Raw genomic sequence first — 21260 nt, forward strand, 5'->3', positions numbered from 1 at the left:
GGGGAGCAAGGGGCACCTCCCTCGTTCTGCAAAACATCCTGTCCCAGCCCATACCTTCTTCACAAGGATCGTGAGGCCCTGGTACTTGAAGGGCTTGGAGAACTCAATGTACTGTGCCCGCTCGTTGTTGATGGTGAGGGGAGCCACGATCATGTCCGCTTGGCCGCTCAGCAACTCCCCCATCATCCCATTCCATTCCTTCTTGTTGCTGTTGTTAACCTGCCAGAGAGCCAGTGAAGGATCAACCCACTGCCCTGACACCTGTCCCCCACCAGCCAGGATCCCCCCACACGTGGCAGGCGCCCTGCACTGACCTCCCACCCCATCCTTGCTCCAGAGAAGGACCTGGAGGTGTTTCAACACATGATACAGGCAAAGAGATATCACAAGCTGCCCGAACTCACCCGCTCTTGGGTACCAAATTTACCATCAGCCACCAGGTGAACCTCGTAGGTGAAGTTCATCACCCCCGCCAGCCGGATGAGCAGGTCGATGCAGAAGCCGTAGCAGCACAGTGCCACGGTGGGACGGCCTGCGGATGGGAGAAAATGGGGGGGATGAGTGGAGGCAGCCCTTTGCCAGGAACCCCATGCAGGATCCATGGCTGTCTCCAGCGAGAGCAGCCACCTGCACAGCTCTGGTTTCATATGAGATGTAATCACGTTATTCAGGCAGTGCCATCCGCCCTGAGCACCCTCTCCCAGTCCCTCCATCACCCATGGGTGCAAGGGAAGCACCAGTGTGGGAGGCACTAAGGATTCATTCATTCGCTCTGTCCCAGTCGAGGTGGGCTCAGAGTTGGTGCTCCCAGCCCACCGCAAGGGTTGGAGAGGGCTTGGTGCACGCAGGCTGTGCTGGAGGCGTGTTGACATGAATCCATCAAGTTGAACACAGCTCAGGACACAACTCAGGCCTGGAGGGAATGCTGTGCACAGAAAAGTGTGATGGGCCAAGTGGATGCCCTTCAGGTGGATTGGGCAAGCCTGGCATTGCTAAGCAGCTTGCACTCCCCACCAGGTTCTCACTCCTAATCCTGGAACAGGCTTTCTGTAATAAAATGGTTGGAAGCTGGTGGTGTTAGTACCAGTGCTGCAGTACATGTGCCTTGAGGTTCTTGCTTCTGCTTGAGATCAAGGCAAAGGGAAGTGGAGCATGCCAGGAGACAAAGCATGGGATGCAATCCCTAAAAACAGCCCTGGAGCCCCCCCAAAAGGGAGACAGCCATTTGTCATCTGTTGGGGTCAAAAAACTGAATCCCAGTGCCCAGTTACGGCACAGCACTACTGTGGGGCTGAGCTGTTGGGGGGCATTTGGGGGCTAAATGTGCTGTCATGTTTCTGCTCCTCATCCTCTGGGCCTCCTGTGTGACTGAGCACCCTCCCTGGGGACCCCTCCATGGGACAGGAGTCTTCATCATCAGGGTGGTGTGATGGGCTTGGGGAGCCGCTGTGCTCACCACCAGACCAAGTTACCTGGGATGGTCTCATTGGGTCCAGTGCAAAAGACCTTTTTCACAGGGTCTCCATTGATGGTGAATTCCTCCCTGCACGTCCCATCTGCTTGCGTGGGCTTCACGTACACAAAGGGCTCTTGGTGAATTGTCACGATCTGCGGGGAGGAAGCACAAACGCCTGCTTGTCTCCATCACCACCCAGAGCTATGTCCCTGTCTCCACACAAATGCCGTGGTGGCCTCCTCAGCTGCCATCTCAGCACCAGACCCCTCAGACTGGCAGCAGGATCTGACCTTGGCATGGGGAACATTTGCTTCCTTGCACCGAGGATGAGGAGCAGCCATAGCAGCATCCTTTGTGTGGCACTTTTGCTTTGGCCTCAAAGCCTTTCACATCCCTCTCCCTGACAGGCCGATGAGAGCCACCACATAGCCTGGATCAGTGTCCTGAACGGTGCTCCAGACACTGTCACACTGGCCCAAGTGAATGCAGATCTTTCAGTCCTGCCCTGGGCCTTTTCCGTAAAGCAGGATCCCAATGCATCCGCATCGCCTCTGCAGGAATAAGGGCTCACTGCCCATGGGAACGTGTGATTTCCCTTGCCTGCACAGTGGGGTAAATGAACAGTCCTACTGGTAAGACTAGCCTGCCCAGGATCTGGTCACTAAAGTGGCTGCTGGGCTACACTTAAAGGAAGGGCATGAGAAGCAAAGCAAGATTGGAGGGACCTTCTCCAAGTGTCACCTCCAGCTTCTGGCTATCAGCTCTTCAGGGATTTCCTGAGCCCAACATTGCAGCCACCCACCTACCCTCCACTAGCTTGTCTGATCTCCTTTCGAACCTGTTTTCTTCTGGCAGCAACAGGCTCCAGAACAAAACTATGCCTTGGCCAAAGGAGCCCATCCTTTTATTTCCTGCAAACCTGTGCCAGGTGCTCCCAGGCCATGAGGAATGGTGAACACCTTCTCCCTCCATCCCTTCTTTGCCTTTCTGTCTCATGTCGTCTTTCTAGCTGTCTCTTTCCAAACCAAAGGATGCCACCTTATTTAGTTTGTCTCTAGCTGGAAGTCGTGCTCCATCTCTGAACACCCTCCAGTACCTTCTCTAAGTTGTTCTGTTATATCTTCTCCGAGATAGCAGGTGCCCTGGGTTTGCAAATGCAGCTGACAGCTGCAGAGGCAGCAGTGGAAGTGGGAGGCAGATAAAGTCACAGCCCAGCATGCAGAGAGCTGAGGACACCTGCCACCCCCTAATGCCATTTGCTGTTACCTTCAACTTGGTTGACATCTGATAGCCTTGAGGTTTCTCGGTTTCTCCCCCTGGCCAGATAATCTTCCGGTCGTTGGTCAAGACCTGCGATCAATCCCAGAGGAACAAGATGGACATGAGTCCATAGGTAGACACTCCAGTGCACACATCTCTCCTACCCAACCTGGCCAGGCCTGTACGTACGTTGCTGCCGTTGTAGATCCCAACCTGGACCAGTTTCCGATTCTGCAGGTTCATGATGCTGTAGTTGGCAAACTTCCTGTCCCCATCCTCATTGAATTCCACCCGTCCAGTGACACCTTCTGAGTACTTGGAGGACATCAACACCCTATGGAGAGAAACACAGTGGGGCCAACCTAGAAAACCTGCTGTGGCCATCAGGACACCTAAGAAGAGGTCAGAAAGACAAATGTTTTCTCTTAGTTGCCTGCTAGATGCCCACTACGCTATGGAAGTCCAGTCAAGGCTATTTATGGTCTGTTCATAGCCCTGTGGTCATCTCCTCCTAGTGGATGGAGCCAGTTTCCCAAATGTTGCACTACCATATCTGTTGTCATTGTCCCCTGTTTTCCACCAGATCAGTCCCATTCCCTTAAGGAACAAACTGTCCCCCAGCACCCAGGGGCACCTTCCTCTGGGGGTCCCTTGGAAGCTGTGTCTATGCCGCCACTCCTGGTCCTTCTGTCTGGCACCAGCCCTTCGCAGCCCGGGTAGTGCCCCAGGCAAGCACATAAACCACCAAGGTGAGAACCAGCCACTCAAACCCTGGACAGACAACAGTGAAGACACGGAAGAATTCCCTGAGCCTTGTGCAGTGCACCATGAGAACAACTTCGAACAGCTCATGCCAAAGAGCGGAGGATGCCAGAAATTTTTCTAAAACAAGCTTCAGGCTCTGCAGGTCCCATGCTCAACAGAACCCAAAACCTAGACAGACAGAAAGGGCATCCCACAGACACCACGGCCACGTCTGCAGAGAGCAACTGCTGGCACAAGATTCCACTGCCAAAAGCAACGCCCTGGTGCCAGGTTGCACACTGTAGAGAGTGACCCTCCCGCACGGGGAGCCATGGCCATGCTGCAGAGGGAATCCCTGCTTTACCAAGGTCCAGCCTGCAGAAGAGGCCCTTGTGGCTCCAGCATCTGCGGTGATGCAGCACAAAACTCCACGCAGCACAAAGAGTGGGTTCTGGGGAACACCTGCAGCACCTGCCCATCACACCGCCCACGGCAGCGAGATCCGACATGCACGTGCTCTGATCTGCTGAGACTCCTCCATCCAAAACCAATGCACCAGTATTTGCTACAGCAGAGAGCAAGCCTGTCCCATGCATGAAGATCGCTCATCTCCAAGTCCTGCTTGCAGCTCGCTGACCCATGGTGTAGCCCTGGAACGTTCAGCAAGAAACGTGCCCGCAGCACCAAGCTCTGATTTGACAGAAACATCTCCCTACCCTGATTTGGCAGAAAACCCCCTTTCTCACCTCTTCCATCCACAGAATTACGATCCAGACCAGAGGAGATCATCCCTCCATGGCCCCCAGACCTCTTCCTCCTGGAGTTGTTCCCTGCCCACACTGATCCCAGCTGCCCAAGAATTGCCCAGGAGAGCACGGGTTGGCATGGACCAGATTGGTGCTAGACAGCAGGATGATGCCGTAACAGCCTGGACAAACTGGAGGCCAGTGCCTGAGCCCATGCCCTGGCTAGTTTTCTAGGAGAGATGTAGCCCTCACATCCCAATCATGCAGGAGAGTCCAAGCAGTCCTGTGCCACATGCTCCAAAGCTTTAGTGACGGATCCTCTGAACAAAGCTACCGTGCTGCTCTTTTCCACATGCTCCCACCTTTTCCAGCTCTCCCCCAGCAGGTCCTCTGCTCCCTCCAGCAGGACCCTTCCCCAAATACCTCTTGAAAAGTGGTCCAGTCTTCCAGATGTTGGTGTTGCCCACGCAGCCCCGCGGCGGGTCTGTGATATTCTCCTTCTCAAACAAGTCGTGCACGGCCTGGGCCACCACTGCGACGGCGTCACTGATGTGGGCCGACTCGTTCTTCCCATTGATGAGCTGCAAACCGATCACTCCTGCCACGAGTAGAGGGGAGGAGGCAGGTCAGCACCCCCGGGCACATTGGCCACTCCAGCATTACTCCCATAGGCAGGGCTTGAGGACCAGCAACAGTGTGGTTATGGGCTGAGGACTCCTTGGACATGGTTGGGAAGTTGCCTGAGCTTCAGGCAGGGGAAGCAGCTGTATCAGCGCTGGGCTGGCACCGTCCTGCCTGCCGGAGGGGGACTGGGGACAGCTACAGGGACTGCTGACACCCTCCACTCCATCCCCATTGTGTTGCCCAAGCCTTTTCCCCAGGTCAGCTTGCAAAGCCCCAGTGAGCTGGATTTGGAGCATGGCAGCGTGGCCAAGGCTGCCGGACTCATGCGGGCAACGGGAGGGGAGAGCAACGTGTGGGACTCTCCACTCGCTTGGGACCACTGTGGCATCGCGTTCCCCCAGCCCAAGGGTTCCCCGGGAGGGCAGGTGCCACTCGCCCCAAATCCAAGCAGGCTCCTCCAAGCCTGGCTGGCAGCAGGATGGGTGCCTCCGGCGGGTGCCTACCATCAGGGGCGTAACGCAGGGCATTGCCTGATATCTCCCGTTCCCCCACCAGCCACACGTAGCCGGAGCCCGTCATATTGAGCATGGCTGCTGATCTGTACACCGTGGCCGCATCATCCTCACTGCAACGAGAAGAAGGGAAGGGCAGTGTGGACCCCGGTGCTGGACAGTCCTTTTTCTCCTGTATCAGATCCCAAAGGGGTGGCAGTGCCAGGGAAAACACATTCCCAGGAAGCCCTCCCCTGATAACCTGTTGTCCTGGGCAAGGGCTAATTCCTTGATGTGATGAGACCCCTTCTCTCAGCTTCATCTAACCCCTGTGTGTTGTGTGAGCAACAGCACATCTGGCCCATTCCTTGTTGCTCACTGTCTATAGCCATGGGGGCAATAAGACCGTCCTTCCTTCACAGGTGGATCAGGGTACATCACCAGTAACTATTGCTGCTTCTGCTAACACTGCAGGACAGCCAGACATCTCAACCATGTTCATGATCACACGCTTCCTGGCCAGCAGCACGCACAGCACGGCATCCACCACCTGCTCGGCACATGGGGGCTTCATGTGGGTTTTCACAGAATCATAGAACCTTAGAATCACAGAATGGTTTGGGTTGGAAGGGACCTCAAAGATCATCCAGTCCCAACCCCCTGCCATGGGCAGGGACACCTTCCACTACACCAGGTTGCCCAAAGCCTCATCCAACCTGGCCTTGAACACTTCCAGTGATGGGGCAGCCACAGCTTCTCTGGGCAACCTGGTCCAGTGCCTCACCACCCTCATTGTAAAAAATTTATTCCTTAGATCTAGTCGAAATCTGCCTTTTCTCCTGCGCTCCTTGAAGGGCCCAGATCTGCCCTGACTCCAGTGCCGGGCAGCGTGGCGAAGGGGAGAGCGGGGAAAGCGGAGCGGGGAGGGGAAGGGCCGGCTCTGCCGTACCTGGCAGAAAGGATGATGACACGAGCCTCCAGCTCCTTGGCCTCCAGCAGCAGCGATGTCACGTTTTTGGTGCCGGGGTCAAACTGAAGCACTTTCTCAGCCTGTGATTAGTGTGAGCAAAGCTGGTTAGTGCGGGGGCCCCGGGACTGCTTGTGAGAGCCATGCTATCTAGAAAAGGGTCAAGAGAATTCATTAAACTGCACAAAAGTCTGCTAAATAAGGTTGGTTATAGCTACGGTTTTCTTTTTTTCTTTGCTTTTCTTTCTTTTCTTTCTTTCCTTCCTTCCTTTCTCTTTTAAGGTTTTGGCTTTTTGGTTTGGTTTTTTTTTTTTTTTTTTTGCACTGTGCATGCAAACTGAAGTCAATCAAGACCCAAAAAGAGGCGTGCATTGTACAGGAAAGAGAAAAAGGCTTTGAAATGCAATTGAAAACTCAAACGAGTGTTGTTTTTCAAAAACATGGGAAATGAAAAAAAAAAACATATTGCACAGGGTTAACCTTTGGGAGTAAAAGTGAGCAACTTACACCAAGGAACCGTTTCCTTTAGGGAGGAAAGGGGGTTGGTTCAACTTTTCAAAAAAAAAAAAAAAGACTTGCAAGTTAATTACTGGTTCACATGCATGTTTCAAAAAGAAATCCTTCCAGGGTCAGCTGGCTAGGTTTCCATTCTCAAGTCCAAACCAAACTATCTCAACATAAAAACGTGCTACCAAGAAACATAGTCATGGATCTTTTTTTTTTCTTTCTTTTCTTTTCTTTTTTTTTTCTCTTTCTCTTTTTTTTTTCTTTTTTTTTTTTTTATTTTTCTGGTGGCTGTGGCTATTTTTCATTGGCTAGTTAGGTTGGTGGGCGGCGTGCATTTCCATGCATATATACCTTGGGTCCTCGCTTGTTGTCATAGGAAAGTTGGTCGAGGTTTTCATAGTTCCTTTTTTTACTCTGATGAATAATGTGCACAGAGAAAATATGTAGACACAGAAGAATATTATAAACAGTTGAAAATGACGTGTAGTAAAGCAATCCAACATCCACCTCCTCCTCCACTGTTTGCTAAAGGGTCTCTATAACGCTGGAGCTCGCAAAAACCACTATCAGGAGAGAGTGCCTCGGCTCGCGCGGGAGCGTCACGGAGCAAAGCCTGAGTGCCGCAGCTGGCGCGATGCCGTCGCGTTTCCCTTGCGGGGCTGGGGAATTCTTCAGCGAGAAATTTTTAGCTTAAACTCAGAAACGATCTACGCATCTCTAAGGGCCTAAGTGGTGGGATTTCCGTGGAATTACTGTGGAAGTAAAGGACAAAATGTTGTGCATGGGAAGTGCTGGACAAAGGCAAACTGTCACAGTTAAGAGCATTGGCGTTACTACCGTCACTATTATCCTTACAATCCTGCTCACCCTAAGAGAGTTCACCGCGAGCGAGGTGTCTCAGCTGAACGTCTCACCTCCTGCAAGGAGGGAGCAGCTTTTTGGAGCTCTGTTGCCATCCGAAAGAGAAAGAGAAAGAGAAAGCTCGCTACATCCCATGTTGGCTCAAAGCGTGGCGATATGAAGCAATGGTGATCATGGGATGACATTGCAGCTTTTACCTGGTGCTTGGGGAGGACTGAGGGCACCTCGCGGCTCTGTGGCACGCTGGTGGCCCTGGGAGGTGCAGCTGCTGGAGACCACGGTGCCCGTAACCTGGCCCTACGCGTGGCTAGCGGGGCTTGCTGCGTGGTGGTCTCCACACTGCTGGCTGGAGCATCACACCAGACCAGGGGCAGGAGGATCAGTGTGCACTGACCCTGCGGGTAACAGACTGGAGCAGGGACCCTGCTCCTCCCCTTGTCTCCTGCCTCAGCCACTTCTGCTGCCCAGCCCCAAAGGAGCCAGGGACATGAAACCTACTTCTGGAGGTTTTTTCTCTCCCAGGCAGCGTCCTGAAGGCTGATGGCCTCTGCTCTCCGAGCCTTTACCCTGCAGCAGCATGCACAGAGCCCCGTGGGCTTTCCTGGGAGCAGCCCCTGTGATCATGCCAATACCATCAACCTGACTGCCAGCAGGACAGTGCTTGTCAGGTTTTGGTGGGACATACTCTGACCTCTTCTTCCTGGCCCTGGCCCTGGCCCACCCCAGCTGGGCACCCCTGATCTGTGTGTACAGGGGAGGGGACATGGCTCTATTTCATCTCCATTTCGCAGCATCTTATGGTGATGGCAGCTGATCCCTGCCGGGAACCTGACCCTTCGCATCCCTGCGACGCCAGGGTTCGTGTTCTCAGGTTGTTCCTTAGGCAGCCAGGTTTTATCTCTGCATCTTGCTTTCCGAGCTAAAATTCTTGCCTCTTCCTGAGAGCTCAGACCAGTCATTGGCAGGATATTTTGTCACGTCTCCTTTCCATGGAGCTGTGCGATCTTTCCTTTCTCCTCCTTGGGCACAGCCTGACAGGTTTTTTTGTTGCTCAGAGAAGTTGGGTCCTTGCAAAGAAAAGTGTCTGAGGAGGTAAAATCTGCTCAGAGTCCAGGTCTGCCTTCACTCCCGATGATGTTCACGGTGAAGATTTCTGCAATGGCTTCTTAGAGTCTGCTCAGATCACAGTGAGACCTGGAGTAACGACTGCCTCCAAGGAGAGCAGAGCTGCAGCAGGACAGCACGAACGTTCTCCAGTGATGAGATATTGGCTGCTTTTCCTCAGGCACTGTCAATTTAGCCAGAAACTCGGTCATCCATCTTGCAGCCTCCAGCCACGAATTGCCTTGTGTGCCCGGGATGCGCTGGCACATTGACCCAAGCAGGTCAGCAAAGTGAAGCAGTCTTGAGTGCAGCAAAGCTGGACCTGAGGGCACCTGATCACCTCTGCCTCTCCCTGTCACTATCCCTGTGACCAGAACTAAACCAGTCATGTCTCCCCTCTTTCCCGTTTTTCCATGTGGTCCTGCAGCCCTTCCATCCTCCTCAGCCCGTGTTTCACACAGGGACCCACAAGATCAAAATTCACTTTCCACCATGTTCTCCAGCATTCTCTCAAAAAATTACCACTTTCATGAACACCTCTGTCCCAGAGGAAGGGAGCCAGCACACCAGGGACCTGCCACCTCCGACTTGGACAAAATCTGATTTTCACAGCGTCTGGTGATCCCTCCTGAACCTCAGCAGCCTTGGTGAAACAGTGACCTGCCCAGATGAATGGGCAGAGTTGGACTGGGATGAAGCAGTAGCTCCAGGCTGAGAGTTACTGCAGGCAGAACAAGACAAGGCTGGCATGTGGGGTGAGTGCCGGGCTCCGAACGCCTGCTTGAAGTGCAAATCCACGCAACGGTGCCTGGGTGACACCCAGGGCTGGTGCAGGCTCCAGGGGACAAGCCATGCTCAGATCCAAGAGCCCAGGTGGGCGGGTGAGCCTCTGACCCATAGCAGATCCCCCAGGTCCTCAGGAGACCAAGCCTTGAAGAGGTGGAGAGCAGGTCTCCTGTCTGCTCTTTCCCCAAGGCCCAGGCTGCCCTTGAGGCGGATGGGGAGAGTTCCAGGGTACCACTTAACAGCATGAAGAGAGTCAGCATATCAATGATTAGAAGAGCAATTAGACAGCAGAAGAGATTGAGAAAGACAGGAAAGCCCCAACAGGGATATGCACCACCTTCAAGACCAGTCAGACCAGTCAGTTTGACCAGAGCAAGCTCTTGAAAGGAAAACAAACGAGATGCGGTGGCACACCCCAAAAGGAAGACCAGGTGACCCACCATCACAGAGCACATGCCCTAGACTGGAGGACAGCCGGGGCATTTGCAGTAGCCCAGTGGCTGCCAGGAGACACCAAGACATGTTGCAGATGCAGTGCAAATGCAGGGCAGGTCTGAGGACAGACCCTCCCTCTTCCATCTTTCAAGCCCCGGATCTCAAAGGCTTTCCTGTAGGATGGGCAGGCTGAAGAAGAAATACATCCTATGCCTGGGACCATTGCATGGAGCAAGCAGGGACTGGAGGCATGAGAGGGGGCAGCAAAAGGGGATGCGCTGGAGCTGCAGGAAAACAGAAAGTGGAAATCCAAAGATACAAGGAAAGAGACAACAGACTGACAGTGGGAACAACCTTTCCAGGGGCCTCCCTGGGTGAGGGACACTGTGCTGGGAAGGGACTTTGGAGAGCATTACTAGCCCTCTGCCACCCAACGGGGAGCACCTTTGGAGGCAGGAGGATCCCACCATGGCTGGTGGCACACCAGTGTCTCACGATGGCTCAGGATGCAGCAAGGTTGAAACTTCTTGGAAACCACCACCAAAAGCAAAAGCCTGTTGGTTAGTGTGGATTGTGCCCACACCCCTGCACCAGTTGTTCCTCCGGTGGCTTGACCAGAGGTGACGAAGAGCCGCGGCAGGTTGCTCTCTCTGGTCTCTCAGCTGCCGACTCCAAGCTCAAGAAGTGTCCATGGCCACATCTCCTCAACAGCCAACTGCCAAACGTCCAGCAGCTGCTGGTGGGGCTGGAGAAGAGCGGGTTGTGGTCCCTACCTGTGACCAGGAGGGAACAGCCAGGAACAGATGCCTGCCCTGATGCTGCTGCACACTTGGAGATGGGCTCGGACTCTGCCCACCCGAAGAGGAACTCACCCCACACCAGGCAAGAGGACGTGCTGAGACTTCACCCCGCAGGGCAGGAGGTGGTTCCTTGCCTTCCAGCCAGGCGCCTGCAGCCGAACGGCGCCCCATGTTCTCCTTCTCTGCTTGTCTTGAACGCTTGCTCGGTCCTTTTTGCTCGACAGCAGCAGGTCTATGGCAGTCCTCCTGAACATCTAGCAGGCTCGGGGACCTCCCCTGCCTCCCTCCCTGCTCCCCCGCGTGCAGGTGCCGTGCACCTCCTCCATAAAGCTGCTCCCGCCAGCGCGACCGCCCTCTCCTAACAGCATGGGGTGTCAGGAAAGCAGCGTTTGGCATGTGCTTCGATGGAGATGGGAACGGGGCTCAGCTGCCGCCGCAGAGCCGACAGCTTTATAGAGAGGGTGCATTAGACCTCCGTGCGTCAGCGCGCCGGCTGCCCCTGCCCCTCCTAAGCCACTAGGGTGAGCTCCGCTTAGCCAATTCAGAAGGTGCGTTTCGGGGTTGGTTTGGCCCCGCCGGGCCTGCCTGGCCCCTGGGTGGCTGTAACAGGGCAGGTACTTCCCTAAGCTGAGCGACTGGTCCTCTCCTTAGGTGGGAATCTCGGGCGAGGCATTTGCAGAGCTCCAGGTTATCCTTCCCTTCATTTTGTAGTCGATTTTACATGTAGGAGATTTTGACCATGGCAAAGCAAGTGAAATGAATAAAGTACAAAGTTCTGTCAGGTACTAGTCAGACACTGTTGATGCTTTAAGCATGTTAGCCATGTTACAATGGAAAGAAAAGGTGTTTTACATACAGAAATCTACATACATACAACAGCCCAAGACTTCTAGTTTTGTTGTTGTTGCTTAAACAAAGCTACAAGACAATGTTCAGGAACTGACCTTGGACTCTCTCTCCTCCAAGAGGGTCTCCAGCTTCTTCTGTGCAGCACGACCTTCGTGGTCGTCACTGACTATCAGAATGACGTGGTTCCAGTTGAAGACTCTCATCATCTCAAACCAGACGTTGGCCTGGTGAGAGTATGGTGGGACCGTGCGCAAAAAGGACAGGTGGATGCTCTGCAAGGAAGAACAAGAGCTAAACATAGACTGGTTGGGTCGTCGGCCAGGGTGTGTCTCGGGGACCGGGCAGGTTTGCAGGGACAGGACTGGGATCGCAAAGCCAAAGAGGCAGGGCAGCAGTTTTTGTTAGACCTGTGGGTTGCACGCCTTGAGCTAGCCTCTGGGACCTGCACTCCTTTCTTCTGGCAGACAAGCAAACCCTGGCTACGATTTCATCCCTCTCTGTGGCTGATCCAGCACATGGCACTGAGGGTTTGTGGTGTGTACACACGGGGTGAAGAAAAACCCATCCAGCAACGAACTGTCAGCAACGTTCAGTGCAAATACAGCCTCTCTCTCTCTCTGCTCTCGACTTTCTGAAAACATTGCCGAGCAAAGGACATCAAAAAGAAAGCAAATTCCCTTCCGAGAACGATAAGGAGCAGTTGCAGGTACATGTACGTATAGATTAGTTATTTGTCATGAGAGAAGTTCAGAAAAGCAGTTCCACCAAATGCCGTGTGGCTGTTTCTAGGTCAGCTCGTTCCGCAGCAGCACGCAGGAGGAGGCAGCTCTGGACTCTCGCCCCGGCTGACCTGGTGTGGTTAAAGGCATCATTATGGCTGGATGATTGAGCAATAGCAATTCCAGTCTAATTAAGTACAGCGCTCTTTGGGGAGCACTTGGACCAAAAGCTGTAGCTGACAGAGAGGTTTCAAAAAATGCAGCGTTTCCAAAAGGCCCGAGAGTCAAATATTAGAAAATGAAAGTGCTTATGCGCAGCATGGACGCTACTTGACAAACCAACTACGTGCTGGAGGGAGGAGAAGTCTGAACAGGGGAGGACAAAAAGGAAAGCACCATAATATTTCTTTTTTTAAGGCTGAGATGGCCTTCTGGACCAAACATTATTTGGACCTGCTCATCCAGAGACCTGGCCCAGCATGGGTCAGGAATGTCCTGAATGGGCCAAAGTAATTTACACTGGAAGGGAAAAGGCGTCATGTTCACCATGGACCTGCACAGGAGGAAGGGGAAGACTGGACAATACCTTGCCCTCACACTCAACATGGTGACAAAGTCAAACGGAACCGTGCAACGTATAGAAAACAGCACAAAACCCCTGTTAATGGTCAGGTGTCTCTGCAGTGGGACAGCAGGTCCCTTCTGCTGCCCTGGCCCAGAACACAGGCACGACGGAGGCAGCAACAAAAATACCAAAGGACTGAAAACATTTCCTAATTATGGAAGACTGAGAAGAGCTGTGGATGTTCAATCAAAGGAGGAAACGAACCAGAGCCGTAACGAGCATCTCAGAGTTGCAGATGACTGATACAAACACTCCCAATTACACAAAGACCAGGAGAAATGCAGCTCACCCCACAAGCCCAGTACTAAGCAACAGGATCAGGAAGAAGCCCCACAGGGACAAACAAGGGAAGGACAACTATGGTCTCCACACCAACATGGTGTTCAAGCTCTTTGGAGTCAGCGGAGATGCCCAGGTATTTCCAGGTCCAGGTCCAGGTCCACAGCTCAGGCCAGGGCACACAAAACAGGTCTGAGTATTTTCCATTTTTAATCCCTCAGAATTTTTAATTGCTTTAAAGAAATCCATGGAAATGGGAAAAAAAATCAGAAGATAGATGAAAATAGAACAGAATAGCTAATGGTAAAAAAAATAATTAAAGTTCAGAAAAATACAGGCTCAAAAAAATCAAAAATCTAACAGAATTATTTCAATTCCTTTTTGAAACAAAAATATCTTTGAAATTTCAATATATTACATCAAATTATTTTCTAGTTTCCCAAATAGCTTGCAAACAATGCTGTGTAAACCGACTGTGGCTTTCTTAAGTGTTACAAATTCATGTCATGAGATCCAGACAAACAAATTTTACCGCAGACTCATTGGCCAACAACTTGGTTTAACAGGTCAGGAAAATTTACTGCCTGAGGTGCTGTCAAAAGGGTCATGGGCTCACTGTGATGGTACCTCAGCTCTTGGATGACAGAATTAATCTGAGCAGGATAACGCTGAGTCTAGATTTCAGTGGGAATGAGCACTCCCATTCCGCACTCAGCTTTTGAAGCACCTGGGACCCCTGACTTCTCTGCAGGGCCCAAAAATCGGCAGAAAAATTAAAGCCAAGTCCCCCAAAGGTTTACAAGTCCAACCTGAGGTGTGCAGAGGCAGCTGGGAATCGGGGTTTGTGCGGTTTGGCAAATCCCTCTGAACCTGGCACGGAGTTCTCCTGGCCTTGGCCATGGGCACGTGGGGCTGTACTGTGAAGTATGTGGATGCGACGATTTATGCATCATAGTAAGCCCTTTTTTGAGGCAAATAAATGTTGCAAAGACTTGATTTTTGAACATGGCCTCTGTGAGACAACGGCCACTCGTTTCAGCTGCGCTGCTCGTCAAGGGCATCAACTCTTGGCTGTCACGGACCAGAACCTGCTCCCCTCACATCAGGCTCCTAATTACAGGACTGTTTGCCTTGTGAGATGTTTTGAGATGTTTTGCAGGATTCCCACTATTTGTCCTCCTCTGAGCATGCCTGCTGAGAAGACTGGGATGTAAGTGTGGGAATTGCTGGCAGCAACCCGGAGCCGAGGAGCAGCTTTCTGCGATATCTTCCTAATGCCACCAAAACCTGAGTGCTCAGCCCTGTGCTTCCTCACTTCGTTCTATTTCAGCAAAAAATAAGTAAATACGGCTTGAGATGGAATCAAGGGCTCCAAGTGGAATCAGCTCAGCGGAAACCCACGGGGCTGGAGCCTGAACACACTGTGGTTATGGGGCTGGGGACATGTGTGGGTGTTGCTCACCAGCCTGGGCTGCAGCACCAGGGACGCTGTTGCATCTTCCGCAGCCAGGAGGAAATGGCCTGCCTCTTGTAGGCAGGATAGGTACCTTGAGTTGAGTAGTTAATTAGTAGTTCATTATCTTCAACTCAGTCCAGCTGGATAAGAATGATTGGTGCCATATGTGGGTCCAGTCTCTTAGGGACCACAAATTATTAGCAATACTGACTTGGTTGACATGAGTATGTAGGAAGAGGAGCTGAAGTTGAGCAGATAGTGTGTGTGTGTGTATGCACGTGTGCAAGCAAGGAGTCTGTGTATGCACAAACGTGAGCACATGCACACCGAAATCACGTGTGTGCACGTACCTATGGCATCCAGTCATTATTAGCCGGCTGGATTGAGTCGAATATAATGAACTACTAATTAACTAATCAACTCAAGGTACCGACCCTGCCTACAAGAGGCAGGCCATTTCCTCCTGGCTGGGGAAGATGCAACAGCATCCTTGGTGCTGCAGCCCAGGCTGGTGAGCAACACGTACCCACGTAGGGAACGTGTCTGGGCGCTCGAACAGCTGTGCACGAGAGTCTGCACGTGGCTGTGCCATGCCTGGGGCAGGGTGCACAGGTGGGTGCTACTGATGGAGTTTGCGTGCACAGGGGGTGTGCACGTGCACAGGGAGCGTGCGGGCACGGCTACGGGGCCACCAGGCAGTGCAAGTGTGTCCGTATACTGACCACGTACAGGCCCACGAGTGAAAGGTTTGCTGTCTTCTCTACCTCTGTCTGTCTAAGGGCTCATCACAGCTCGCTGTCTACGGCTGGTAGAGTAATTTCTCCTACAGGCTTGAGGAAATGCTGTGCTTCTGTTTCATTACCTATGGAAGTCATGTGGCCAGCCCCCCTGTTAGCAACACGACCCAAAACTGAGATGTTTGGGCAGATTTGAGGAGATCGACAGAGATCCTAAATATATAGTTCCTGACAAAACAGCAAAAATCATCATGTGGGTATGGAAGCGAAGCCTTGGCCAGTGTCTCCATGGAAGGAGCCCGGGCTGCTCCGTTCCCTGCTCTGTTCAGCCCATCCGCCTGCCAGCACACGTGTGGCTGAGCCCCCCAGAAAGCCGCCTGCCCACTGCCCCCCGAGGAGCTGCAGCCATGGGAGGAAGCCGAGATAACGCGGCAGGAGCGCAGACGTGTGCTGGGAGGGATTTCAGCCGGGGCAGACGCATGGGGAGCTCCGGCACAAACGCACCGTTCGCATTTTGCCTGCAGCGCGTGGAGGAAAGGACTTGCTAACCTTGGGGGAACGGCCCAGCATCCCAGCAGCAGCCTGGTGAAGCGGTGGGGCTGCTCTGGCCTCCTCCCAGCTGGAATCAGCCTGGCCTGGGCAGAGCTCTCCTCTGCTGGGATGAGTGGGCTCCACCACTGCCATCTGCATGGGCTTCAGCGTGCAGAGCCCCTCATCTGCTGCGGGCTGTGCTGCTCGGCAGCGGCTGTGAACCCCGTTCCCGGGGCAAACGTCTCTACATCACATTAACCAGCTTCTCCGGTCACTTCTTACAGGTGCTGTGAAGAGTTCCTCACCCTGACCTCCATCAAGGGGAATTGCTTTTCTCCCCACTTTCCGTGCAGCTTCCCATGCTGACTAACACTGTTTTGATGAGCATCGGTTGCCAGTGAGACCAGTAATAAAGAAAAATACCCCTCCCAGGGAGCAGTAACCCCCAGGAGGGCACGGAGTGGTTATACTGAGACAAGGAACCAGAGGGAAAAGCCATCCCCAGGTCTAGGCTGGAGAGAGAGAAAGAGACAGGCCTCATTTCAACTACCAGGACCAAGTGGTGGACATTGAAATGGCCCTCCAAGTGCAGAATGACTAAACTCCATTTTCCATCTCTCTCAGCAGCAGAGCAGGTCTCAGTTAAGAGCCACCCTTGATCCTCTGCTGCACTGCCTCACTCACAGGGGGGTGGGGCTCAGCACCTCGGAGCACCCACCGTGTCCCTTCATCCCCATCACATAGGTGTGGTCCCACATGGTGGTGATGAACAGGCACCAGACCTTCCTGCTCTGGAGCTCTGCATTTCCTCACGAGCTTCACTCTCGTGCTCTCAAGGTCATTTCATATTTCTTGTATCATCAAGATGTCAATGTCACCTCATTTTTTCGGCTGAGATGTAAAGGAGACATAAATACCCTCAATGACCCATGGGGAACAGAAGCACTAAAGCAATAGCCCAGCCTGTCTCTTCAGGGGGCCCAGCACGAGAAGGTCAGAGCATGATTCTTGCAATGCTCGATGCACGAGGAGTCTGTGAAGGGCTCTCCATAGTGATGGACACCACTATGAGCAGATGGGTACTGCTCTGCTGCCTTTGCTGTGAGACCCCCCCCCTCCTCCTGCAGCTCCCTGCTCCTCTCGCTCGGAGGTGACCGGGATTTCAGAGACCCCCTCGTCGTGCAGGCAGGACTGTGCTGAACGGCGCGAGGATCTCGGTGAAGGAACATGTCATGATTTCATGAGATGGAGGCACGAGGAGGTCCGACAAAGGCTGCCAAGCCAGAGCGCTCAGCTCGGTAGCTGCAATTCCATTCCTAGAACAAATAGTTCTTTGAATACTGGGAGCAATACAGCTCGCTTCCCTCGGGTACCTTTGCTGAAAGACTGGCTGCAGCTCGTGGACCGCTGTGCTCGACTGGAGATGCTCCGAGAGCATCAAAAGGTACTGGACAAACCTGTCTGGGCTGCAGCCCACGCCATTCTCTCCCTGGCAGCTCAGCCTTGGGAGGACCATAATTAACTTGGAGACTTCAACCCCCTGTGAAATTTAGCTGAAATTGGCTGATGCCTTCAAACCCAATCAGGGGCATCCATACAAAGTGATCTTACAAGCTTGTTTCCATAGAAACTAAGCTGAAAGATATAATTTCCTGAATTAAAAAGAAAAAAGAAAAAAAGAAAAAAGCAAGCTGATCACTGGTAACCAAAAAGGGAACGAGCTGAATGTCCCCGTGCGGCAGAGCCGTGCGCCGCCCTGTCCCATGCCTTCACACCCCCGTGCTCTGCTGTCCTCCGCTCCGCTCCCGCCTCTGCTGTCCCCTCCGGCTCCCACCACGATGTCCTCGCTCCTCCACCCACCCAGCCCCTGCCTTTGCCCCATCTCCTGCCTCCCACCCTCTCTCTGTCCCCACGCTCCAAGTCCCCAAGCCGCCGGCTGTCTCGGTGGGAAGGATGCTGAGGCTGAGCCCAGCCTGGCCGGAGAGCTCGGAGCGGGGAGACGGGCACCGGGGCCTCCCTGATGAGTTGCTGCCCGGCGAGGGCACCCCATAGCCCAACACCCCCAAACATTCAGTGGGGAGCACCTCCCTGCCTCTGCGGTGGGTTGCCACTGCAGCCACGGGTCGTTCCTCCGGCTCGGAAGCGAGCCAGGCGATTGTTATGAGCCACTTTTGCAGAAAACGTGTTTTAAATGGGAAAAACATGGCTGAAGCTGCAGAGTCTGCTGGGAAGGTCCCAGCCCCTCGGGGTGAGCACGCGAATCCAGCACGAGGTTGTGCCGTGGAAAAGGCGGCCGGTTTGCTTCAGGGAGCACGGCTCTGCCGAGATGGGGCCGGACCGACAGCGCGCCGGGTCCCGCGCCCTGCCGTGGCGCGCACTGGGACAAGGCTCCTCTCGGGGACGATGCTGGTCAGACCCATCTCCTCCCCACGGCGGCACAAAGCAAATTCCCCCTGCACATTCCCTGCCCTCTTCTCAGTCCGTCAGCTCTGTTGTCATCCCCTTCCCAAACAGCGCCCGAGGGGACCCTGCCAGGGTCCCCAGCCGCACCAGCCACCGCTGCTGTCGCTGCCGTGGTCTTGGCTTGCTGGATGTCCTACCATGGTTCTACTTGGTGGGAGATGCCAAGACCTGCTGCTGCTGCAGCCGAGCTGCATCTCCAGGAGCCTCTGCTCCTCCCTCCTGAAGTTTGACTTCGTTTTGCATGTAGGCGGGGTGACTATTTTTGCACTGAACATTTGCATTTGTGAATATTCACATTTTCCAAGCAAAGGCCGAATCGTGCTTTGGAACAGGCCTGATCTCACCCACTAAGCTCGTGCCCTCAGATGAAAGCTTCCACCAAGGCTGCAATGACATTTGGTCCACCTGCCTCTGCCCAGCTCCAAATTTTGCTTTCACTCCTCAAAAAGTGTGTTTGCAAGACAGGTTGTGAGCTGAGCACTCGGTGGAAGAGTCGGCCATGGCAGCATCTCACCGCCCAGGCCAGGGCATTATCCCCAGACCCTGCACATGGCAGGACCTCATCCAGCCTGGGAGTCTCCCTGGAAGTGTTCAAGGCCAGGTTGGATGAGGCTTTGAGCAATCTGATCTAGTGGAAGGTGTCCCAGCCCATGGCAGGGGAGTAGGAACTAGGTGATCTTTGAGGTCCCTTCCAACTCAAACCATTCTGTGATTCTCTGTGTTTCCACAGGGACAGCAGATAGTGGTTTGAGACACTGCAGCTGGAACCTCTTTCTTGAGTGCTGGCCGGACTGAATGTCATTTAAAGCCTCGGGATAACTCGTTAGTCAATTCTATTATTACCAATATCACATAAACCCAGAGAAGTGAACACGACCAAACAACCTTCGAGTCCCAGAGAGCTCCTGCCCAATGCACAGGCTCCACTAGGATCCTCCTGCCCCTCCGCAGGCCACCCCCGCCCCCGGGGAGCACCCAGGACCCCCCGGCTGTCACTAGCGAGCAGGGCAGCAGCTAGTCCGTGCATTTGCCTTGGCTGAAGAGCAGCGAGCCCAGCAGCCCGGCAGAGAAACGCTGCAGAAATCATCCAGCACTATGTAGGTCAACAGTGGCAGCTGCGAAAAAATAATGCGCCGGGGGATGCGGGGGAGAGAGAGAGAGGGAGCTGCGGGTTTAACTGGAGAGGACGGATGGACGGACAGACAGACATAGAGGTAGGCAGGGCAGTGTGGACATCACTAACCCTCCTGACGGGCACTCTGGGTTTACACCACACGTATGAGGTACTAGACTAGAAACATGCATCAGTTACCTTATCGGAATATATAGACATGCGTGTTGTCAGACCAATGACAGGGATCCTGTAGAAGCCAGCTGTGTATGATACGGGAGTTGGTGTTAGGTGATCGTTGGGAGCAGGAGGGTGACTAACTAATATTGCATAGACCTGCAGGACAGGATACACGACACAAACATTATTTCACAGGAGCACATCGGCCATCGAGTGCGATTATTTCCCTTTTCTTTTCTGCAACGTTAAACAGCCCCACGGTAACGCGGTAACGGCACTGGAATAACCGGGAACAGCGGAGCGAGGGGAGCGAGGGGGGCTGTGTGTGATGGGTCTGCACAGGGTTCCATCTTAATGGAAACGCTGTGCCTGGCCGCTCCGCTGGCTAAACTAATAACTTTCATGGATTACAGATTAAAGGGAAACATCTCCCTTACAGTCACACTGTGTAATGCGATTTCTTTAACCGCACATTTAATACTCGGATGTAATTCCCCTCCGAGGACTATTACAAGCAAAGTGGTCAGCTGGGAATCCGAGCAGGAGAAGGAGCACAGAGCCATGGAGGAAATCAGCCATCTGGCCCTGAGCATGCAGCGAAATGAGAAAACCGGGGTGGGGGGAGGTGGGGGGGGGCAGGAGCCAGGATCTGCCCTCAGCACCCAGGGGTAACGGGGCACAGGGCATCTGGGCTACACCAAAATGGGGAAGGAGGATCTTGGCAAGACCCTGCTGTTCTTACAGGGCCGGGATTTTGGTCTCCGGCAGGATCCTATTTTGTCTCAAACGGAAAGGAAGGAACGGGGTGATCCCTGGGGGATCCTTTGTTACACTAATGCCCTTTCACAGCACAAGGAATGTCCCCAGCTGGTGACAGGTCTCCAGCCAGGGTGAATCAGTGCAAGGACTTTGATGTCTGGGAGGAAATAACACTTCTTCCTTCTCCAAGCATCTGCCTGAGCCCCAGGATGTGCTCTGTGCCCAGGCAGGAGAGGAGGATGAAGCATGCCTGGGGAAGGGCACCTGGAGACTGGGGTGGGTGGGAAGAAGGGAAGATCCTACCTGGTGTTAGGTGAGAGCAAGCTGAGGGTGCAGAGTAAGCTGGGGCAGGGGCTGGAGACACTACCATGGGAGAAAGGAGGAATTACGGGGGAAGGGGTTGGGGGGATCCCCTGGGGAGGCAGGAGGAGGGAATGCCCTGTGCAGAGGTGCCTGGTGTCATGGTGACATGGGATGGGTGAGGACCTGCACCCAGCAGGGCTGGGACATGGTCCTTGGGGCAGGAGCGGGCACTGGGGGGAGAGGCTGGGGGCTGCGTGGGGGCGAGGGCTGCGCTGCGCCACACGGCAGCTGACCGACAGGAGCCATTTTGCACGTTCAGGCTCCCAGTCCCTCCTCTGCCTCGCAGCCCCCTGCTCGGGCACCGAGGGTGGCTGTGCCTCACGTGGGGCCATGGGGCTGGAAGAACCCCTGTCCGTTGGGACAGCGTGGCCACCCCCCCAACACCCTGAGCCCCAGTACCTGCAGCC

General features: G+C 53.8%; 1 protein-coding gene across 8 annotated transcripts in view; it reads right to left on the reverse strand.

The window, feature by feature from the left end:
* GRIN1 (glutamate ionotropic receptor NMDA type subunit 1) overlaps window positions 1–21260 on the reverse strand; it is a 38737-nt gene that overhangs the window by 15366 nt on the left and 2111 nt on the right. For 5 of the 8 annotated variants that reach the window (XM_086625387.1, XM_086625385.1, XM_086625383.1 and 2 more), the window contains exons 2-12: window positions 19753–19887; window positions 11726–11902; window positions 7147–7209; window positions 6271–6371; window positions 5334–5455; window positions 4630–4804; window positions 2906–3050; window positions 2723–2806; window positions 1473–1608; window positions 405–532; window positions 55–219 (exon numbers count right to left, since the gene is read on the reverse strand). In XM_086625387.1, the coding sequence (XP_086481513.1) occupies window positions 55–219; window positions 405–532; window positions 1473–1608; window positions 2723–2806; window positions 2906–3050; window positions 4630–4804; window positions 5334–5455; window positions 6271–6371; window positions 7147–7209; window positions 11726–11902; window positions 19753–19887 (1431 nt within the window). The remainder of the gene's footprint in view (window positions 1–54; window positions 220–404; window positions 533–1472; window positions 1609–2722; window positions 2807–2905; window positions 3051–4629; window positions 4805–5333; window positions 5456–6270; window positions 6372–7146; window positions 7210–11725; window positions 11903–19752; window positions 19888–21260) is intronic. The other 3 variants (XM_086625389.1, XM_086625386.1, XM_086625384.1) reach the window with 1 other exon arrangement.

This window comes from Tauraco erythrolophus, chromosome 22 (genome assembly GCF_009769465.1).
Source record: "Tauraco erythrolophus isolate bTauEry1 chromosome 22, bTauEry1.pri, whole genome shotgun sequence".
Taxonomy (NCBI): Eukaryota; Metazoa; Chordata; class Aves; order Musophagiformes; family Musophagidae; genus Tauraco; species Tauraco erythrolophus.